The sequence below is a fragment of the Rhinatrema bivittatum genome, chromosome 18 (genome assembly GCF_901001135.1).
Source record: "Rhinatrema bivittatum chromosome 18, aRhiBiv1.1, whole genome shotgun sequence".
NCBI lineage: Eukaryota > Metazoa > Chordata > Amphibia > Gymnophiona > Rhinatrematidae > Rhinatrema > Rhinatrema bivittatum.
In genome coordinates, this window is record NC_042632.1 from 36,801,865 (window position 1) to 36,820,654 (window position 18,790).

The 18,790-nt window shown below is 43.1% G+C and overlaps 1 protein-coding gene across 5 annotated transcripts in view; it reads left to right on the forward strand.

Annotated features, from left to right (window-relative positions):
* Window positions 1-18,790, forward strand: part of LOC115080019 (proton-coupled amino acid transporter 1-like) — a 52,639-nt gene that overhangs the window by 17,226 nt on the left and 16,623 nt on the right. For all 5 annotated transcript variants that reach the window (XM_029584028.1, XM_029584026.1, XM_029584027.1 and 2 more), the window contains 5 exons: window positions 2,912-2,996; window positions 4,444-4,662; window positions 5,094-5,192; window positions 8,409-8,575; window positions 12,755-12,924. In XM_029584028.1, coding sequence (XP_029439888.1) covers window positions 2,912-2,996; window positions 4,444-4,662; window positions 5,094-5,192; window positions 8,409-8,575; window positions 12,755-12,924 — 740 coding nt within the window. The remainder of the gene's footprint in view (window positions 1-2,911; window positions 2,997-4,443; window positions 4,663-5,093; window positions 5,193-8,408; window positions 8,576-12,754; window positions 12,925-18,790) is intronic.

The window sequence follows — 18,790 nt, forward strand, 5'->3', positions numbered from 1 at the left end:
ACATTCAGATGAAATTGCAAGAAGATATTTGCACAAGGCAATGAGTTGCATGTGTGTGCGCTTTGCAGAGCGGTGCTTTCTAGCGGTGGAATTTTGTAGCATTCCCACAGTGCATGGAGCTGGATTGTTAACGACTACAAAGGTGACATAGGAGGACGCAACTATTCCGTCTTGTTTACAATTTGAAGTCAAAGGTAAATTTCAAACACCCTTTTGATCTTTGGGTGAAAATTAAGGTGTTGTGGGTTTTGGAATCTCGTCCCTTTTTTTAAATTGGTGCATTGGTTGCGGTGGAGTAGTTTAGAATCAGGTATAGATTGGTTCTTTTTTTAATTTGAGCGAAGTATCGTAGTTGCAGTTTTAATCTACTTGAATGCATAGAGATAAGAGTCAGCAGGCAAGGTGTAGGTGCACCATCAGGTCTCTATAGCTGGACAGATTGTTTTACATTTCTATTGCGCCTTTCTGCAGTATCGCGGATGAATACATAGACCCCAGGAAGAGGTTGTAAATTTAAAATATTTTGTGCTGTTCACACAGGGTAGGACAGTTTTCAAAGCCATTCACTCAATTGAATCGGCCTGCCTGAAAGTTGCCACCTTCAACACAGCTCGAAGAACACCCCGGCTTCCATGATGCACACGCTTATAGAGGTCACAGAAGTTAGCTGGCTAAATTAATATTTGTGCATTTATCTAACTAAATTCTAGCCAGCTAATAGGGTCATTTATCAAATGCGTTATGAAGTTTTCGCTTGCACTCCCGCACTGCATGTGGACAGTGGTATTTAGGGTTTTTGAGGTGCATGATGGTCATCCTTGATCACTGTGTGTGTGTATGCGCATTACAGTCAGTCCATTTCCTGGGGCAGCTCTTCAGAGTTTTACTTGTGAAATGGACAAACTTCTACTTGGTCTGTACTGCTAGTCTGACCTTGATGGGAAGATTTGTCTGTCTTCAGTTCTCCTCTTCTGCTGTTCAGGTGCTCCTGCTTTTTAGCTACTAATAATTTTGAGCTACCTGAATGTCCTTTCACTGCTGCCAAGCTGAAGCTGACGTTCAGTGCTGGAAGTTTATACTTTTAGCTTTTGATGAATCTCTCTACACTGCCGCTTGACTGAAACAAACACATACACACAGCCATGCGTTCCCAAGCGACTCCGTGCAGTCGTGCATGCCTGTGGATTTGTATTTTGTGAAGGAGCAACATGAAACTTCTTGTCCAGACGTGCAGTCTGGGTCTTCTAATAAGGGTTATGATCTGCAAGTCTGCTCCTTGTCAATTCAGAAAACGCTAGCACATGCCATGCATTTATTTTAGGTTTTTAATTCAGAAACTTATTTTCATTATTTTCCTTGGAAGCAAAGGTTAATGAAGAAAAAGAGAGTAAGATGATACCTTTTTAATGGGAATAAACACATTTCGAGGACAGTTTGTCCCAATGCTGGCAGATCTTCTCCAGGTCCAAATGCAGTAGCCACATTACTTTTTCCCTGGAAAGAAATCTTCAACTGATGGCCTCTCCTGTTCTAGTCCTTGATTTGAAAGCTCTTCTCTTTTGCCTGTCTCTATCAGCAGGATTGTGTATTTTCTTGTCTCACGTTGCACTGGGTATCTTCTTGCTTATTCACTGTATTATACTGTCTTGTAAGTTGGATTGTGCTTAAGGGTGTCATTGTAGGGGAAAACACAGCATAAAACCGGTACTATTTTTTGAGCATCCATTAAGATGCGTTGGGTGAGATTCCAGCATGGCAGGTGAACTTTCCAGAGTCATCCCTAGTTTCTTTCAGGCAACCTGGTTTTTTTTCCCTCCTTTTATAGCATTGTGGTCATTTATTGCAGTCTCATTAAAGACTTTGATTTTTACTTTATGAAAATAGTGCTTTGGGACATTCTTACTCAAAAGATGGTTAAAAGAGAAACTACCATTAACAGAAACATGGGGGTACCCTGCACGGAGCGGCAGTTACTACCCTTAACAGAAAGCAAAGGGTTAATCTGCATGGAGTGGCAGTTACTACCCTTAACAGAAAGCAAGGGGTTAATCTGCACAGAGTGGCAGTTACTACCCTTAACAGAAAGCAAAGGATTAATCTGCACGGAGTGGCAGTTACTATCCTTAACAGAAAGCAAGGGGTTAATCTGCACGGAGCGGTAGTTGCTACCATAGGAAATTGCTGGGCAGACTAGAAAAACCATTTGGTCTTTTATCTTCCATCACTACTATATTACTGTGTTAAATGTCAGAGACTTTGATAAACACCCAAAATAATAAATAAATAAGCAAGCCAGAACTCCAAACTATTATTAAAAGCAAACCTAATTAGGGGCACAGAGTGAGCATTAACCAGTCAGTTAATCTCAGCCAAGGTTGAATATTATGCAGGCGAGTTTGTTGTGCTTATAAGAAATCCAGGTTAGAGAAAAACACAACAGCACTTCAGAAAACGTAATACATAAAGTTCAACCTTAGCAAAATTTGAGAGTAAAGTAGTGCAAGAGTGCACATAGAACTTTTTTCCATGCAAATCTATGTGAAGTGAGCATGGTTCTATCATCGGTGCATTTTCAAAGGGAAACCCCACACAGGGTTTCCCTTTGAAAATGAGCTTGAGGTTTAGTACTTGTACTAAAAAATATCCTTAAAGAAAGTAGGGCAATTTTTTATTTATCAGTTGTTGAGTATGAAGGTGATTGTGGATATTTTGGATATACTTACCTGTCTATATGATGAGATAAAATGTGTTGGATAAAATTTTGAAAAAAACAAAACTGCCCTCCACCCTCTGAAATACCAAAATAAAATCATAGGCTTTAAGAAAGAATTCCTTAAGTTATGTCACTAGTGGAACTGACTGGATTTCGTTTCCTCTCTTCTCTTCTGGTTTTTTTTTTTTTATTTTGCAGGTGGCTTGTTGGATTTTTCTTGATTCTCACCCAACTGGGATTCTGCTGTGTATACTTTGTCTTTCTTGCCGACAATTTGAAGCAGGTATGAATTCATGAGATGTGAAAGGAAAATTATTTCCTGCATTAAATACCTTTTCCTTTGATCGTATCCAGTTAGCCTGTAGAAACAATTTCCTGCTGCAGTGCTTCTTTTTTATAAGAGAGGCTGTTTAAAGCCTTTTTATAAGTTATGAATGGGTAGCTGTAGGCTACACAATAATACCTTCTAAAATGTGTTTTAAAATGTCTGACACATGACTGCTGAATAGTCCCTCGCAGTCTGGCTTTCATTAAGAGCTGTTACAGCCCCCAGTTTTAGAAGGGTCGTGGTTTAAGCCCCCTCTTTCTCCAGCACTGATAGAGTAGCAGTGAATGAAACAGGAACTGGATGTATTTTAACGTCCAGTCGGGGCCAGCCATGGGCCGTTCAGCCGTCATGTATCCGATACTTAAAAAATTAAAATGCGCTGCTTATTTTAGAAGTGTTATGTAACAGTTACCTGATAATGTTTTTTTGGGGGCAAGTTTTAAGGGCATTAAAGTTTCCACCTCTTCTTTTGGGGTTCAAGTTCACTTGAAACTGGCCTGTACCGAGTCCAGGGCTCCGTGGGCCTTCAGTCGCAATAACCCAGAGGTCCCCCCCCCCATGCAGCCCAGATAGTGCCGCAGTGCTTCACAGCCTGGGGCCACCCATTGCAAGCTTTCTCTGGAAACAAATACAGGTGCATCCCCGAGATTGGTTGGCGGGTAGTTGTCGCTGCTGTGCGATGCCTGGGACTTGCGCAGCATCCCTACAGGGGTTAACTTCTGAAAACCTCTGATCATGGTACGTTTTTTGAAAAGGGACGCTTCAGCTTGTCAGCACACTTAGTGAAGGTAGAATGAAGCCAGCTGTGCTGAGCGGGTGTCCAGAAAAGCTGGATTTTCTTAGCACCAAAGGTCAGTCTTGAAGTGATCCCTTCTCAGTCACTCGTCGTCATTTCTGTTCTGTTTTAGAAAATAATCGTATCTGGAGCGAGCTTCTGTGGGCAATTTCTGAAAAGTCATTTACCCAGCTAAATAGCTATTTCCTCAGCATAAAGGGCTTTTTATTTATTTATTGAGTTTTATATACCGTCATTCGGTTTTGCCATCACAACGGTTTGCAAGTTTTGATGATGTTTTCTGCCTGGAATATATGTGGCGATGAGAAACCTTGTCCTCTGTACTGCCCAAGACCATATCTTGTTTACTTCCTGATATGACAATCTGAGTCCATGCGTCCCTGTTTGTTTATGGCCACACTATTAAAATTTCCCATTTTCCCTGAGGATGAAAGTAGGCACGTTGGTTCACAGCACACCTGCTGTAACCTGCATTGAGGGTTAAAGTGGGGAATAAACACGTCTCCTAAGGAGGCGGGGATATCATTGCTCAGTTTGGTAACTGCCAAAACACTGCCAGGTGGCACTTTCTTTTAATGCCTCTCTTTGTCAATCCCTACATTTTAGGTGGTTGAAGCGGCTAATGGTACAAGCAGTAACTGCCATTCCAACGAGACGGTAGTGTTGACGAATACCATGGACTCCCGCCTGTACATGCTGTCCTTCCTCCCCTTCTTCATCCTCCTGGTGTTCATCCACAACCTCAAGTACTTGGCAGTCTTCTCCTTGCTGGCCAATATCGCAATGCTGGGGAGTCTCGTCATGATATACCAGTACATCCTCAGGGTATGTACAGCACCCCAGGCCAGCCATGGCAGAAGGCAGAGCTTTACGTCTCTGCTGTTCGTGGCGTAACGCCACTGTGTTAACTATTTTTAAGACGTTCTGATCAGAAATCTCTTGAGTAACCCAAATCTAGGCACGGAGCAGTGAGCCAGGACTGTGCAGTAGTGGGTAAGATCTTTGTGCGTGGAGGCTTGAGGTGAAATTATAGGGTTAAAATCTCGAGAGCGTTGTCTTGCTGGGGTGCACAGGTGGCTTGGCATAGCGGGTTTTTGTTGATGCTGCTTACAGGGGGTGCCTTAGAGCGAGTTTACAGAGGACCTGAGAAAACGGATCTTACCCACGTTATCCCTAATGGCTGGCATTCGGAGCTTGCAGGCAACTCGTGTCATTTTAGTTCACCTTGTCTCCTCTTTTTTTTTCTCCACCTCTAGGACATCCCAGATCCAAGTAATCTGCCTTATGCAGCTGGCTGGAGGACCTATCCGCTCTTCTTCGGTACAGCAATCTTCGCTTTTGAAGGCATCGGAGTGGTAAGGTTCGGCCTGTTGGTGGAGACTGGGCAAGGATAGAGGATTTGTGTTCAGAGGGAATCTGGCGAAGGGCTTTTCAGCCTCTGGTTTCTTCGGCCCTGTGTCTCACCGGGCCCCTGACCGCCAGCTGGTGGCCATTTCGAAAGCACCCAGGTGATGGCCCGCATCAAGAGGAAGAGGGAGCCCGAGACCAGCAGGCTATCTTTTTTTTTTTTGTTTTTTGTTTTCCATTTTTGTTTGGAAATGGGAGCTGATCTTCCTTAATGCCTTTAAGGTTTGCTGTCATACTTGTGACGTCTGAATTTTGCCAGAAAGAGGAGGAGCTGCTGCTGCTTCACAAAAAGATTCTGGTGCTAGAATAGCTTTGAAAGAGATTTTTCATTTTCATTTTTATTAAAATTTATTAATTGCCTTTCACAAATGGTCAAGGCGATTTATAATAAACACATACCATAAAATAATTGAGAAACATAAAACATGACAAAACATAACATGAATTTCATATAGAAAATTATTGAGAACATTGAACAGTGTCAACAAAACATTGCCCATATTCAAACATATAAGCAATTGTTGAAAACATTTGTCAATATCCACAATCATCAGTCATATTCAAAATCAACAGAGCTGCACTTACTCTATAAGCCATAATCACAGACTTCTATAAGGAGTAATTAGATTAAGGCCGCTGAATGTATGGATGACTCCTCCCCCTAGTGTTGCCAGTTCTCCTTCTGTTCCCGTCTAGATTAAAATTATATATATAAAAAAAAAATCTAAAACCCTAGTGCTAATGTGATTTTGGTGAGCTTGGAGTAATAGCAGGAGATATAAATGAATAAAGAAGGTGGGATCTTGAGATCTTATTACATTTTGATAATGCCAGTCTGTTGCTCAAACTCCTCTGTATATTGTGGTGTTTTCACGTTGGTAAAAAAAAAAAAAATTGTTTGGATTAGACTGATGTGCTCAATAGAAATTCTTGGTTATAAAAAGAAAAAATCCTGACAAATCCCTCTTTGACATGCATACAAAAATAAATTCTAACTTGATCAATCACTTTCTGATAGCCCATGCATCAAATAACCAGATCAAGATTGTTCATTAACATTTATTTGAATTACCCCTATGGGGCAGCTATGCAATTATTAAAAACAAAAACCATAGCCAGCAACTGTGCAGGGCCAAACTGGGTTAAAATCCCACTGCTGTTCCTTGTGACCTTGGGCAAGTCACTTTACCTTCCATTGCCTCAGGTACCAACTGAGCCCTCTGGGGACAGGGAAGTAACTACAGTACCTGAATGTAATCCACTGTGAAGTGCTGAAAAGCAGAATATAAAACAATTAAAAAAAAAAAAAAAGCTTCAAAGCTGTGTGTGCAGCTAGGAATGGCGAATATAAATAAAGAAAAGGGATTTTTTTTTTTTAAATACACTTGTAAGAGCTTAGGTTAAAATGTCTCTTGTGTAGTGCCTGTGTTGCATTTTTGCCTTTTTGGAAATCCTTCTCCCTGATGGTTCTCATTACTAAAAAGCCTGCATACTCTGCTTAATGCATGGCTGCAAGCTACTTCCTAGAATTCTCTCTCCACTAAGGGGAGAATTTTGTTTAATCAGCAAGCACAGTGTACGTATGCATAAGTGTCTTTATATCACTCCCGGCATGCTCCTACAGCCTTGATGCCTTAAAAGAACACGTCGGCCTAATCAGTTCTGAAATGTTCCCTGCTGATGATGCATTTAAAAGGAGATAAATAGCCTTTTGAAATCAAAGTTTTCTGTGAAATCTTTTTTTTGGGGGGAAAGGAATATTCTGGGTCACCTCTAGCCCCCCCTGCCAGGATGTTTCTGTGAGTACATGGGGTTCCCTGATAAATTCCAAGTGAGCTGGAGCGCCTCGGGGAGGGAGAGCGCGTGGGATGTGTCTATTGAGAGTTTCCTCCCATTCTGTCCCTAGCAGACAGGGCTGCGCTCACTGATTTTTCCCCTTAAATGTATATCCGTGCATTGCAACGTTATGAGAGCAAATTTCTAAAAGTTGCATAGCAGATAAGTGCACGGGTACCTCAAGTCAGTTTTCAAAGAGAAAGTGCCTGGCGCAGATTTCAGACCCTGGGATCCAGGTGCCTAACGGTACAGATGCATGCCTGGATCCCTTTCAGAGTTGCTTTCCGTTTTTACTTGTGCAGAGATCTTTAGAATCCGTTACACTGCAAACCCCTCCTTTAATTAAAGGAAAAGTTTGACATTTGATTTTAAAAAAACACCTTAAAGAATTTGGGGTGCAGTCCAGACTGGGGTGTCCACCGAAGCTCTTCCCTTGCCTCGCTGTGGCTTGAGTTGAGGTGCACAGGGCTAGAACGCTATTCAGCCTCAGGGGCGTCTTTTTTTTAATTATTTTTATTGTGAAGATCCTGCCGGCAGGTGTTCCAGCATCGAAGCCACGTTAAAACCTTGCAAGCTAATCACACTGCCTTCTTGTGGAGGTGGTGGCAGACAGAGTGAGCTGCGCTTCGTTTTCAATGAACTGATTTGTCCTGTCTCAGCCTGCCAAGGCCTATCCAGACAGACTTTTTTCAGAAGTCACGGCACGATTTTGGGATAGTGCCCCCTCTAAGGGGAGAGCATGGTCATAATTGCCCTTGAGAGGGGGGAAAGGCCAGCATTGCTGTTTTACGTACTCAGAAAAATGAAAGAATTGTTTTGCGTAAAGAGAAGGAGAAGAGAATGTTTAAGAGAAAATAAAAAGGACGATCTCCCTTCAAAGCATCCTATGTGTAATACTTACCATTCCCCTCCCCGCCTGTGATTACTACAGATGATATAATCCCAGTGGTCTGTGCTGGTTTTCTTTTCTCTGTTCCCAAAAATCTTACAAATCTGTTAGAGCACAGGGTAGTCAGCTGACTTGTGGAGGTGGAATTTCTACCCTAGGTTACATGGCGAGGTGTGTGCATACATGTTACATGGCGAGGTGTGTGCATATGGGTTGGACACATGGTAGCAGACACAAAAAGGGGTCGAATTAGCACACATTTGAGACTTGTGAGTGGTAGCCTGGCCCCTGTCCGTTTGTGCATCTTTCATATGCATTCGTAATTCAATCATCTTCAAAACAAGATGTACCTCTAGGTTAAAAACAAACAGCGCTGTGTAAAACGGAGCCAATACTGTTCCTGTAAAATGTCTGCTCTTTGTGTTCTTTTATCTCGTAGGTCCTGCCCTTGGAGAATAAGATGCAGCGCCCTCACCAGTTCCGGGCAGTGCTGTTTGTGGGGATGGTCATGGTCACGGTGCTGTATATCAGCCTGGGCACCCTGGGATACCTGCGATTCGGGGGCAGCATTATGCCCAGCATTACTCTCAGCTTGCCCAACTGCTGGTGAGTTTCGGCCTCTGCATTCACAAGAAGGGTGAGCAGCGGGTGCTTGCCTGTTTAAACGTTCCAGGAAGACCTTGCTGAGGACGTTTGTAGCATGACCATGGGTGGCCTGAAGTGGTTAAGGAGCCGGCACAATTGGAGACAGATGGGATGCTGACACATCCTCCGTTAGTGATTAGAACACGGAGCTTAAAGCCGAGGCGTTTAATTTTCTAATGACAAGCAAATGAAGAGACTGGCAGAGGCTGCTTTGCTGTACAGTGCTGGTGCCATTTTTAAGTCAACCACCACTTATGTTAGTTGCTTGGGAGCCCAGAAAATGTTCAGCAGGTTCCTGCAGTCTAATTTTTCCTTCAGTTCATTAAGTTCCTGATCGCCAGCTGAGGGCCAACTGATTCTCTTCTCTTACTCCAGCGAAGGGTTTCCACCCCCTCCTCTCTGTAAAATGTAAATTCTGGTTCCTGTTCGTACCCCCGGATCAGTCCAGACGAGTGGGTTTATGCATCCCTGCCAGCAGGTGGAGTCAGAGAACAATTAGAACGTTGGCACCGCTACATAACCGAGAGCGCCACCTGCAGTCCCTCAGTATTTCTCTGTCTCCAGCAGATGGGAGAGGTGCAAACCTGCAGTCTGAATAGTTTTAGTTTAAAAAAAAAAAGATTTTGGATTTGACTCATTGCTCCCTGAGGTGTTAGGCACCTTTTGTGGGCCATCCCTCAGGTGGAGCAGGGCGACGAGGGATTGATAACCCCTGCCTGTTTGTAACTCTATGGTCCCATGGATCCGGGCATCGTCCAGCCTGCTTTTGGTCCCATAGCCCTGTGGCTCTGTAAGTAGTGCACCAAAAGTTCCTAGTTCATTGCCACACATGTAGCTCAGCAGCCGACATGTGCACATTCGCATACTGCCAGCCATGGAGATCAGATATGTGTGCATAGCTGAGTCCACGCACATTACGTGGCTATAAGTCTCAGCAGACATGGAGTGCACGTGTGCTCCACCAACTGCCTACAGATATGCACCTTCTGGAGGAAGCTATTTAATTTTGTCTAATATGCATGCAATAAAGAGTGCCCAGCCCAGTGCACAGGTTAATGAGCGTTTGGACAAGCATCCATAACTTCCCAGTGCAATAAGGGGATCAGAGCATCCAAACTCACGCCTAGCTGATAGCTCCATCACAAGTAAATTCCATGTAGATGAGGCTATTAACTATTACCCCGTGATGCAAAACATCCCCGTGTGCCCGAGGTGCACTTTTTAACCCATAAAGTTTTATGCCTCCCCCCACCCCCCCAAAAAAAAAAAAAGTTGTGAATGTAGCAGGAGACCTAATCCGGGAAACAAATCAGGAAGAGCACAGAGCTTGCCACTGGGCCATTGGGGTTGGCCGCCTGAATCCCGTTATATTCCCGCCTTTCGGCAGCACTGAAAGTAGCACATTGCAACCAAACGGTGGGGCGGCCGGCAGTAATCCCCGGAGTCCTGTGGCTAAGTTCTCTCTCTTCTCTCCTTGCTCCCAGCACTAACCACCTCCCTGACTGGTCAGCACCAGACCCTTCCTGACTAGGGGAGGTAATTATATAAAGTATGAGTTGGTTGTCACTGGAATGAGATCTGTCTCTTTCGGGGGGCAGGGATTGGATTTGGGGTGAAGAGGTGAGCAAAACGACTGGGCTACAAGAAATACTCAGCAGAAGTGGCATAAAATGTGCCATGCCTCTTATATCATGGGACAAACTTGTGTGTCCTTCACAGCTTTTTGTTTTTTTCCATTTGTACATTTTCCTGGGCTGCCGTGTGGGACCGGGATTAATTGTAACTCAGGACCCTAAGTGCTCATCATTTTTCCCAAATAGTATATCTGGCCCTCAGTTTTTTTTTTTTTTACATTTTATTTTCTTTTGCTTTTTTTTTTAAGAGCATTTATAACCCATTATTTCAAATAGAATTTGCTCACATCAAATTACAAGATAGGAGCAAAGAACAAATCATAACATCAACTTATCAGTAGCAGCCAAAGGACATTTGTCCGTGTGTCTGCTCTGAATCTAAGGGGAACGGTGACATTTATCATTTGGCACGTGTCTTATGAAACTGGCGCGAGTGGCGTTATCTCTCGCTTGCAGTATGTCTTGACATCTGGAAGAAGGGGCTTTGAAGCTTCATCTCTGAATAATTCTTATGTTTGTCGGATGAGAGGTTAGCCCAGTGTGCCACGGATTTCATGTGAGTCTCTGTCCCCGTCCTTTGAATCTGAGATGCATAGAAGGCTGCTCTCATTTTTCATTCTCTCCTTTAAATGTTTGACTTTGTTTTTTGTTTTTTTGCGTTAGGTTTTAGAAGTGAATGCGATTAGCACCGTAACAATTCAGCAGATCCTTCAGGGAGTTAAATTTCACCCTCTGCAGTTATAAGCTGGACTTTCATTTATTAGCTTTAAGGATACGCACAGAGAGCCAGGGATAAGCAGAGCCAGAATAGGTATTAGCTCTTCTCTTGCTCCGTTCCCTCCGTGCTTTTTTTTCTCTCTTCGGGCTCTGTTTTTCCTATTGCTGTTTAAAATGCTGCACTGGAGCACAGTCGCGTGCCATCCTCTCTCTCCTGGGCTTCCCCTGCAGGTGATCTTTAGAAGCAAGGACAGTGCACTATTTAAATCTGAAAGGAAGAGTTGTATCAGGCGCACTATTTAGCAAACTCTGTTGTTTGAATCAATATCAGCTCTAAACTATTGATTTTCCTAGGGTTGTGTTTTCTTTTTCAGCTGTATAATTTCCGTTACTTAGGGAGCTCAGATTAATGGGGTTAGCTTCCAGGATTTATAGTTTACTTTTTTTCATTTCAGCTCTGCTGACAACACTTGTACTTTTTATGGATATTTTAAATTTGGATTTTGGGATAAAATCATATTTTAAGTAATACGCCTTCTCCAGTTTTGCTTTTATTATGGGACACTGGTTGGTACTGCTGTGCTCAATATGGGGTGTTCTTTAACCCATGAAAACAGAATATAGAGGGAATTTTCACAACTGTTTATGCACATAAATTGGCGTTTGAAAATAGCTCCTCTTGGTGTGGGCAAAAGCCACAGTGCGAGTATTCTTAGCTGCAGAGAAAAGTGAATGAGGTTAGATCGGGGGGAGACAAAGTGCACACGGGGATTTCATTTTGATATCCCCCACGCATACTTTGCATCGGCTTCCAAGCCAGTGGAAAGCACTCAGCTAGAAACCTCCCCTAATTCCCTCGCTGGTCCACATTTTCAAAGGGAAACTCCGCAAAGAGTTTCCCTTTGAAAATGAGCTTGATGAGTTGGCAGATACAAAGTAAGAATGAACCTTCCCTGAGCAGATTGAAAATTGCCTCCATAATGGGCAGTATGTATGCATCACATGTATGCATCACACACAGCTTAGGAATGGACAAAAGGCTATACTGTACCTGGTGTTTATAATGCGCAGTATGTTGTATAGAATAATATTTGCAATGAACTGATGGCTGTACAGTTTGTGGTGGTAAACAAAGCACCTGTCAGAAGAGTAGCTGGAACGGAAACATTACAGAAATTTAAAATTACTCAATTTTTTTTTTTTAAGCTCTCTGTTGCCTAACTTTGATTCTTTAAACGACAACAGGGAGCCTGGAAAAGGAGAGAAGATTCTTTAAATAGTCCCTAGTTGGGATATACAGATTTTTTTTCTCACCTTTTCAGACAGCGATTCGAACCTAAATTAGGACAAGATTAAACCAAATTGTTAAACTCCATTCCAGTTATAAATTAGGTCTCATGATAAATTCCCGTGTACGATTCAGTTTGATGTGTGGTTTCTGCTCGGGAAAACCCTGAAAAGTGAATGCCAGAGGATGTTTCCAAGTGAGCTTGAAAGGCCTCATTTTCAAATCCATTCCCATGTATAAAACCCAGTTTTATGTTCATAAATGACAGCTATAAAATAGCCTGGGGCTCATTAGTGGCGATTTATTGTATAAAGCCCCCAAATACTTCGTATACAAAAGCAGGCAGTGCTTCCAGACTGCGGAGGGTTAGGCCCGTTTTCCACCATCCAGACTAACTGTGATCGATGCAGCCGTCCAGCCTCCAAAATCAATGGGAGTCAGTACATGGGGCTGCGTTTCCACACAAAGTGACGGGCCATTTGTTTGTCCTTCTGCGTGCAGGTTGTATCAGTCCGTGAAGCTGCTGTACTCCTTCGCCATATTCATCACCTACGCCTTGCAGTTCTACGTTGCTGCAGAAATCATTATCCCAGCCGCTTCAGCTCGGGTGGAGGAGCGCTGGGCCGTGTGGGTGAACCTGGCCCTGCGTGTGCTTTTGGTGTGTCTCACGTGTAAGTACACGCTTTCAGCTCCATGTTTCTGTCTTTGGCCGCACGCGGACCATGTAATTAATTGCTTTCTTGTTTCCTCTGTATTTGCTAAAAGTAAGAAAAGGAGGAAGGAAATTAAACCAGTGGTTCAAGCAGTGGGCTAGAAAACCAGGGAAGCCAGGGTTCAAATGCTGCTTCTAGCACTGATGCTTCTTGTCAGCTTGGACAAGTTAACTTCACTCTCCATTACCTCAGCTACAAAGTTAGGGGTCTATGTATTAAGCCTATTTACTTGGCACCAAAAGTTTGTGAATCCTCTGGTGTTTTTCCCGGCCGTAATATACCACCAGGAAATGTACTGTGGCCAAGCGGCCCTGAATCAGCACCACACAATCATCATCATGAGGCTGCCGTGTTTTAAAGGGGCAGCGTGGCCCTGAATGCCTGCCCCCGGCAGCGTATTAAAATCAGTGGGGATTCTATTGATATTCCACCTCCCAAACTCCTTGCAGCAGGATTATTTGGCTAAAATGTAAACAAAAGATTTTAAGTGAGATGAAGGTAATGGACAGCTAAGTGCCTGAGGCCCGCTGGTGCCATTTTGGATTTTACCACTCTTGGAGGGGGGGGGGGGGGCGGAGGTGTCCCCTTTAAGGCCTGAGCCTGGGAGCAACAGATGTCATTAACATCTCGATCCTCCAGGGGATACGCGAAGAGGTGTAACTAACTTTCGGTTAAATAATGCGGCTTGCAAATTTTAAGGCAAGCTCTGATTACTGTTATATTGACCTAGTAATGAGCTGATCTGCATGCATTTGTGTGCAGATCTGCTCACTTTAATAGACATGTCGTGCTGTGGTTTATAAGGGGGATGGATAATGTGAAATTTCAACTCATTGACCGTGCTGTAAAACCTCAACAGAGCTTGGTAAATGATCCCTTTATATTGTAAACCTGGTGAATGGATGTACCTGATTCTAACTTGCCATGAGCTTGGGTTTGGAAAAGCGTGTAATTAAATCAAAAAATCCCAGTTCATGAGGAACCAAAATGCTTCTGAAATTTCTTGGCCCCTGGCCCTCCTACCGATTAAAATCTGAGAGGTAGTGTAGTAGTTTAGCAGTTTTGGTTTAATTCAGTTCATGTCTCCTGCCATCTGTGGTCCATTCCATGTTTTGTACGGGAATCCAGTCCCGGTTCTTCTAGTCACGCTGCAGTCTTGAGAACTGAAGCGAAGGTTCAAGTGTTTAGCACTTCCTGAAATTCACGTGCTGTATTATTGTTTTGTTAATAATCAATGGACAGACTCAATACTGCGTTACCCAGGTCCGATTTTGTTGTTTGTTTTTGGCTTTCTACACAACCAAACAAAAAAGCAGGATAAATTCAAATCCCAATAGAATAATCTGAAAGCAAATCGGAGCGGGCAAAAATAATAAGCATTAAATAAAAGTTTAATATCTGTTTCAACCGGACTCATCACAAACGGAGGCCGAGGTGCTGAGCGGCTCAAACTTGCAGAAAGGTCACGACACATGCCAAAAAGAGCAAAAGTTCTACGTAAAACCTCTGCGTGCTGAATTTTCTTCCAGGCTTATTTGCTTGGAAACCCTGGTAGAAAAACTGTGCGCAGCACTTACTAACGTGTGCGAGAAGTTTGGCACACTTACAGTATTTGTGCCTGCAGGTGGGAGCTGCACAGTTTTATAAAAGACCTTTCCATTGTCCATCTGTCTACACTATGTCCATCTGTGTACATTAAGGAAAACGAAATTATCAGGTAAGTAATTTCTCCAATGTATTTCTGCTCCAAAAGTACGTGCATATGATTCCAATGCAAGAAAATGCATGCTTTTTCTACCCATTTTATAAAAACATGCACAAAATAATTGTGACACTACGCAAATAATTACCCAGAAATAAACACGGAGGCAGGTATTTTATAAAGTATGCAGGAGTACTTGGAATCATCAGTTCGCTGAAGCTTTCACCAGTTCACCCAGTCTTCCTCTGGTTCCCCTAGAGCCTCTGGCATCTCACCCTGAGTCTCCCACCAGTTCACAAGGGCCTTCGGCCCAAAAACTGCAGACAACAGACAAGTGCGATTTCACTCGCGTGAGCCAGCAGGTATAACAGTGTATGAACAAGTTTGTGTATATCTTTTAAAGACTAGCACCTACCATGTGTACCTCTGAACCTCACCTTGGAGCGCCCTAGATCGCCCCTTTTTATCCCCGGTAAAGCGTATGCGTGAAACCAAAAATACGTGCATAGCCTAGACGTTTATAAAATAGTGCATACGCATGTGTTTGGTACTTACCCGTAGAGCCCCTTTGAAAATTCACTGCTTGGTTTGAATATAGCATTTACCCGTGTAGACTGGCCTGCTTGAAAATTGTGCCTCGCACAGGCTTTCACAAGCATCCTAAAAGAGATTGCTTTAAGTTGGGGGAGGAAATGCAGACCTTCGGATACCTGAAAGGTTTTAACGATGCGCGAACTTCGAACCTTTCCACGATGGAAAGGAAACAGTAGAACAAGGGGGTCACAAAATAAAACTCCAGGGAGGGGACAACTCAGAACCAACATCAGGAAATATTTCTTCATGGAGAAGAAATTCCTTCCCTAAAGAGGTGGCGAGGATGAGAGTAGTAAATGAATTTAAATGGGCATGGGATAAACATTGCAGATCCCTTAAGGCTTGAGGTTGGTAAGGAAGAAAAGAGGGTAACCTATGTTAACTTTAGGTGTAACATTGACGCATGGGGGGGTAACCTGCACGATGCCATTTGCTGGGCAGACCGGATGGATCATTTGGTCTTTATCTGCCATCATTGCTATGTTACTGTGCTTGGAAAATTAGCACCATGAGCTATTGAAAATTTTCCCCCCTTAGCGTGCCTGTGCACGGACTTCATGCAGAGCAGATGGCTCAAGCTTCAGCAGAAGGTGACCCTTCAACTATTTCCACTACAGCATCTTTATTTAAAGCCAAAAGTGTTTATTCATAGGAAGCTTCAAACCCGTAAATTCTTTATTGATGAAAAAGGGATTTTCTTATTGATGAAAAAGGGATTTTCTTAACATGAGGGATGGAGGAGAGAAAAAGAGCTGCAGTGGGTTCATTGAACCAGATTTAGTCAACCCAATTAATGGCGCCAAGAAAAGCTATTTCCCAAAAGCCCTCTTGGAGTTCATTTTGATATTTGGCCGTGCTGCTGAGGTTTTTACTGTCTCTTTTCTACTTGTGTCCATGGCTCGTGGGCTTTTAAGTCCTTGTTTAGTTGCACTGAAGCGAACGGTGAGAGGCAGTAGCTTGAAATGATTTGAAAATGTTCCGCATCCACTCCTGAGCCGATCCCTCTGGAGAGTCTCCTGCCTTGCCAGCTGCGCCTCGGAAACGTTGTGTTGCCGTACCCGATGACCCTGAAATAAGTAAACCTCCTCCATGCAAACCTGGGTCAGTGCTTTAACAGGCATGCTAATGGAAACGTCCTCATTGCTATATCCCATACTGCTGGTAATTAGAGTTTTTTAAAATTATGGTTTCTAGATTTTATCCTGTGTCTGAGACTGCAGGCATTCCCTGTTTACAATCAAAATAAATGGACCAAAATACTTTCTCCACTGCTAGCATACCTTTTTAGAAGCTGTAGATTCTAAAATACAATAATACAAACAGTATAAAAACTTTTACTTTGGAAAAACATTAAACTACAAAATAAAAAGTAGTGCCAAGGGCAAGAAAAAGCCAATCTGATGTTAAGCTGGAGCAAGTGTTTCAAAAACCAGCCTTCCTAGAAATGGAAACGTTATCACAATAGGAATAAAATGCCAGCAGTTTACTGCTGTGTACTCGTAAGGATGTTTCTGTTATCCCAGTATTAATATTTTATGTACTAAATCATCTTAGTATTTTCAGTTGAAATACAGAATAAGAACTGCTGCTATTAATAAAAGAAATGTGTATTTTATAATAGTAAATTCAAAGCTTTGATTTTGGCTAAAAATAAACCGAGTTCATGCAACCCGTTTTGTAGCTGAGAATGTTCTGCTAAGGTAAACAATGGGGAGCATGGATCCATTTTGTTGACCACTTACAGGGCTGGTGCAAGGGTATTAGATGTCTTGCACCCCTGTTCCCCCAAGGCTTACCTGTCGGCAGCTCTGCACTCTTCAGCTGGCGACAGAATGGGCTCTGCTGGCAGCCAGGGACCTGGGACATGGAGGTTCCAAAAACTATTGGCAATTGATCAAACAAGTACGGAAATGTTCAGAAGCCACACTACCTAGCTTTCATCCTAGCAAAGTGGCCATATTGGTGGGGAAAAGTGCTTTCACATTTCCAACTACTATTTGGGCAACATTCTACCTTTGACAACATTACCAAACAGCGACTATGAAGTTGGATTCTCTCAGCTGTTAATGGCAGTGGCAGCCAGAGAGGCAGGGGAACTCCAGACATAAGTGGAAAGATGTGAGGGCACTGGTGGTCTGGTCCATAAGGTTGCCAAGATTTGGAGGCATGCTAGAGGCACTGGAGTGGAAGGGTCACCTCTGCCACAGCATCTCCATGCCTTCAGAGGAACTGGTTGAGAAAGCCATGCAGTGAGCCTCAGGCAAAACCTTACTGCTGCATTCTAATACAGAACAGTGACTATCACTCAGCTGGAACATGGGATATCAACAGGTCAAGCTACAAGGGCGTCTGTCTATGTAATGGCAGTCTTGTGGAGAAAGGGAGAAAAATACCAATGAGATTCAGAACAGGGAGCAAATGATGGCAAAATCCATCAGACCACTGCCGCCTTCCTGCTGACTTTCCAGCAGTGCTTTTAGGCTAACCTCCATTTCCTAGGAGGCAGGATGGCTCAGAGACCAGAAGAAGGCTTGCAGTTGATGGAGATTTTGCCTTTCCTGTAAGCCTTGTTGTATTTCTGGTAGGAGTATGTTTGGCAGAGGATGAACTGATGATAAATGTTTGATTCCATGTCATCTGGCACTTCTCCTGCGCACTAGAACGTTTCTGGTCTTTTAATCAGTTAGAGTCGTCTTATTCATACCCATATAGAAGCTTTCATTCCTATCACTGACAGAACAGAACAGTGAAATATTAAACAATATTACAGTATCATCCACTTTCAAAATGTCAGGCATTTTATATTAATTACAGTACCAAAACAAGTGTTTTCAAAGCTTGCTTCCCCCCCCCCCCCCCCCCCCAATATGGCTCCTCCATCGTATTCTGCAATGAATCATGAGAGCTTAAGGCTCTAGAAAACTGAAGTGGCTGTCCTGCTATCTCCATGTCATTGAAGTTTAATTTGTAATTTCTTTTGTCACTGCATCAGAAAATTATCAGTTGCCTGAGAAACCCCATATAGGTCCTGATTTTAAAAAGCATTTTCTTGAGTAAATGCACTTCAGTCAAGTAAGTGGGCTTTTGAAAATTGCTGCAATCATAATTGCATTTACAGGCATAGCTTCTTTTAAAAATGACTCCCATAGTGTGAGGATATTTTTATACTCTGCAAGTCCTTCCTTTAGAATGCATTGAATAGCATGAAACATTTCTTCATAGAGAGGGCGGTGGATGCCTGTAATGCGCTCCCAGAAGAGGTGGTGAAGATGAGAATGATGATGGAATTCAAAAGGGAATGGGATAAGCAATGTGGATCCTCAGAGGCTAGAGGATGGAAATGAAGAACTTTAGGTGTAACGTTTCAGATTGGGGGGTAACCTGCACGGAGCAGCAGGTATTACCCTTAACATAAGGCTTGGATGCCTTAGTATAGAGCTGGGATGACCAGCCACACAACTGAGGACAAAAATTCATGGCTAGGTTGTAGCATAGAGCAATTACACTGCTCTACAGCCAGAGTGCTTG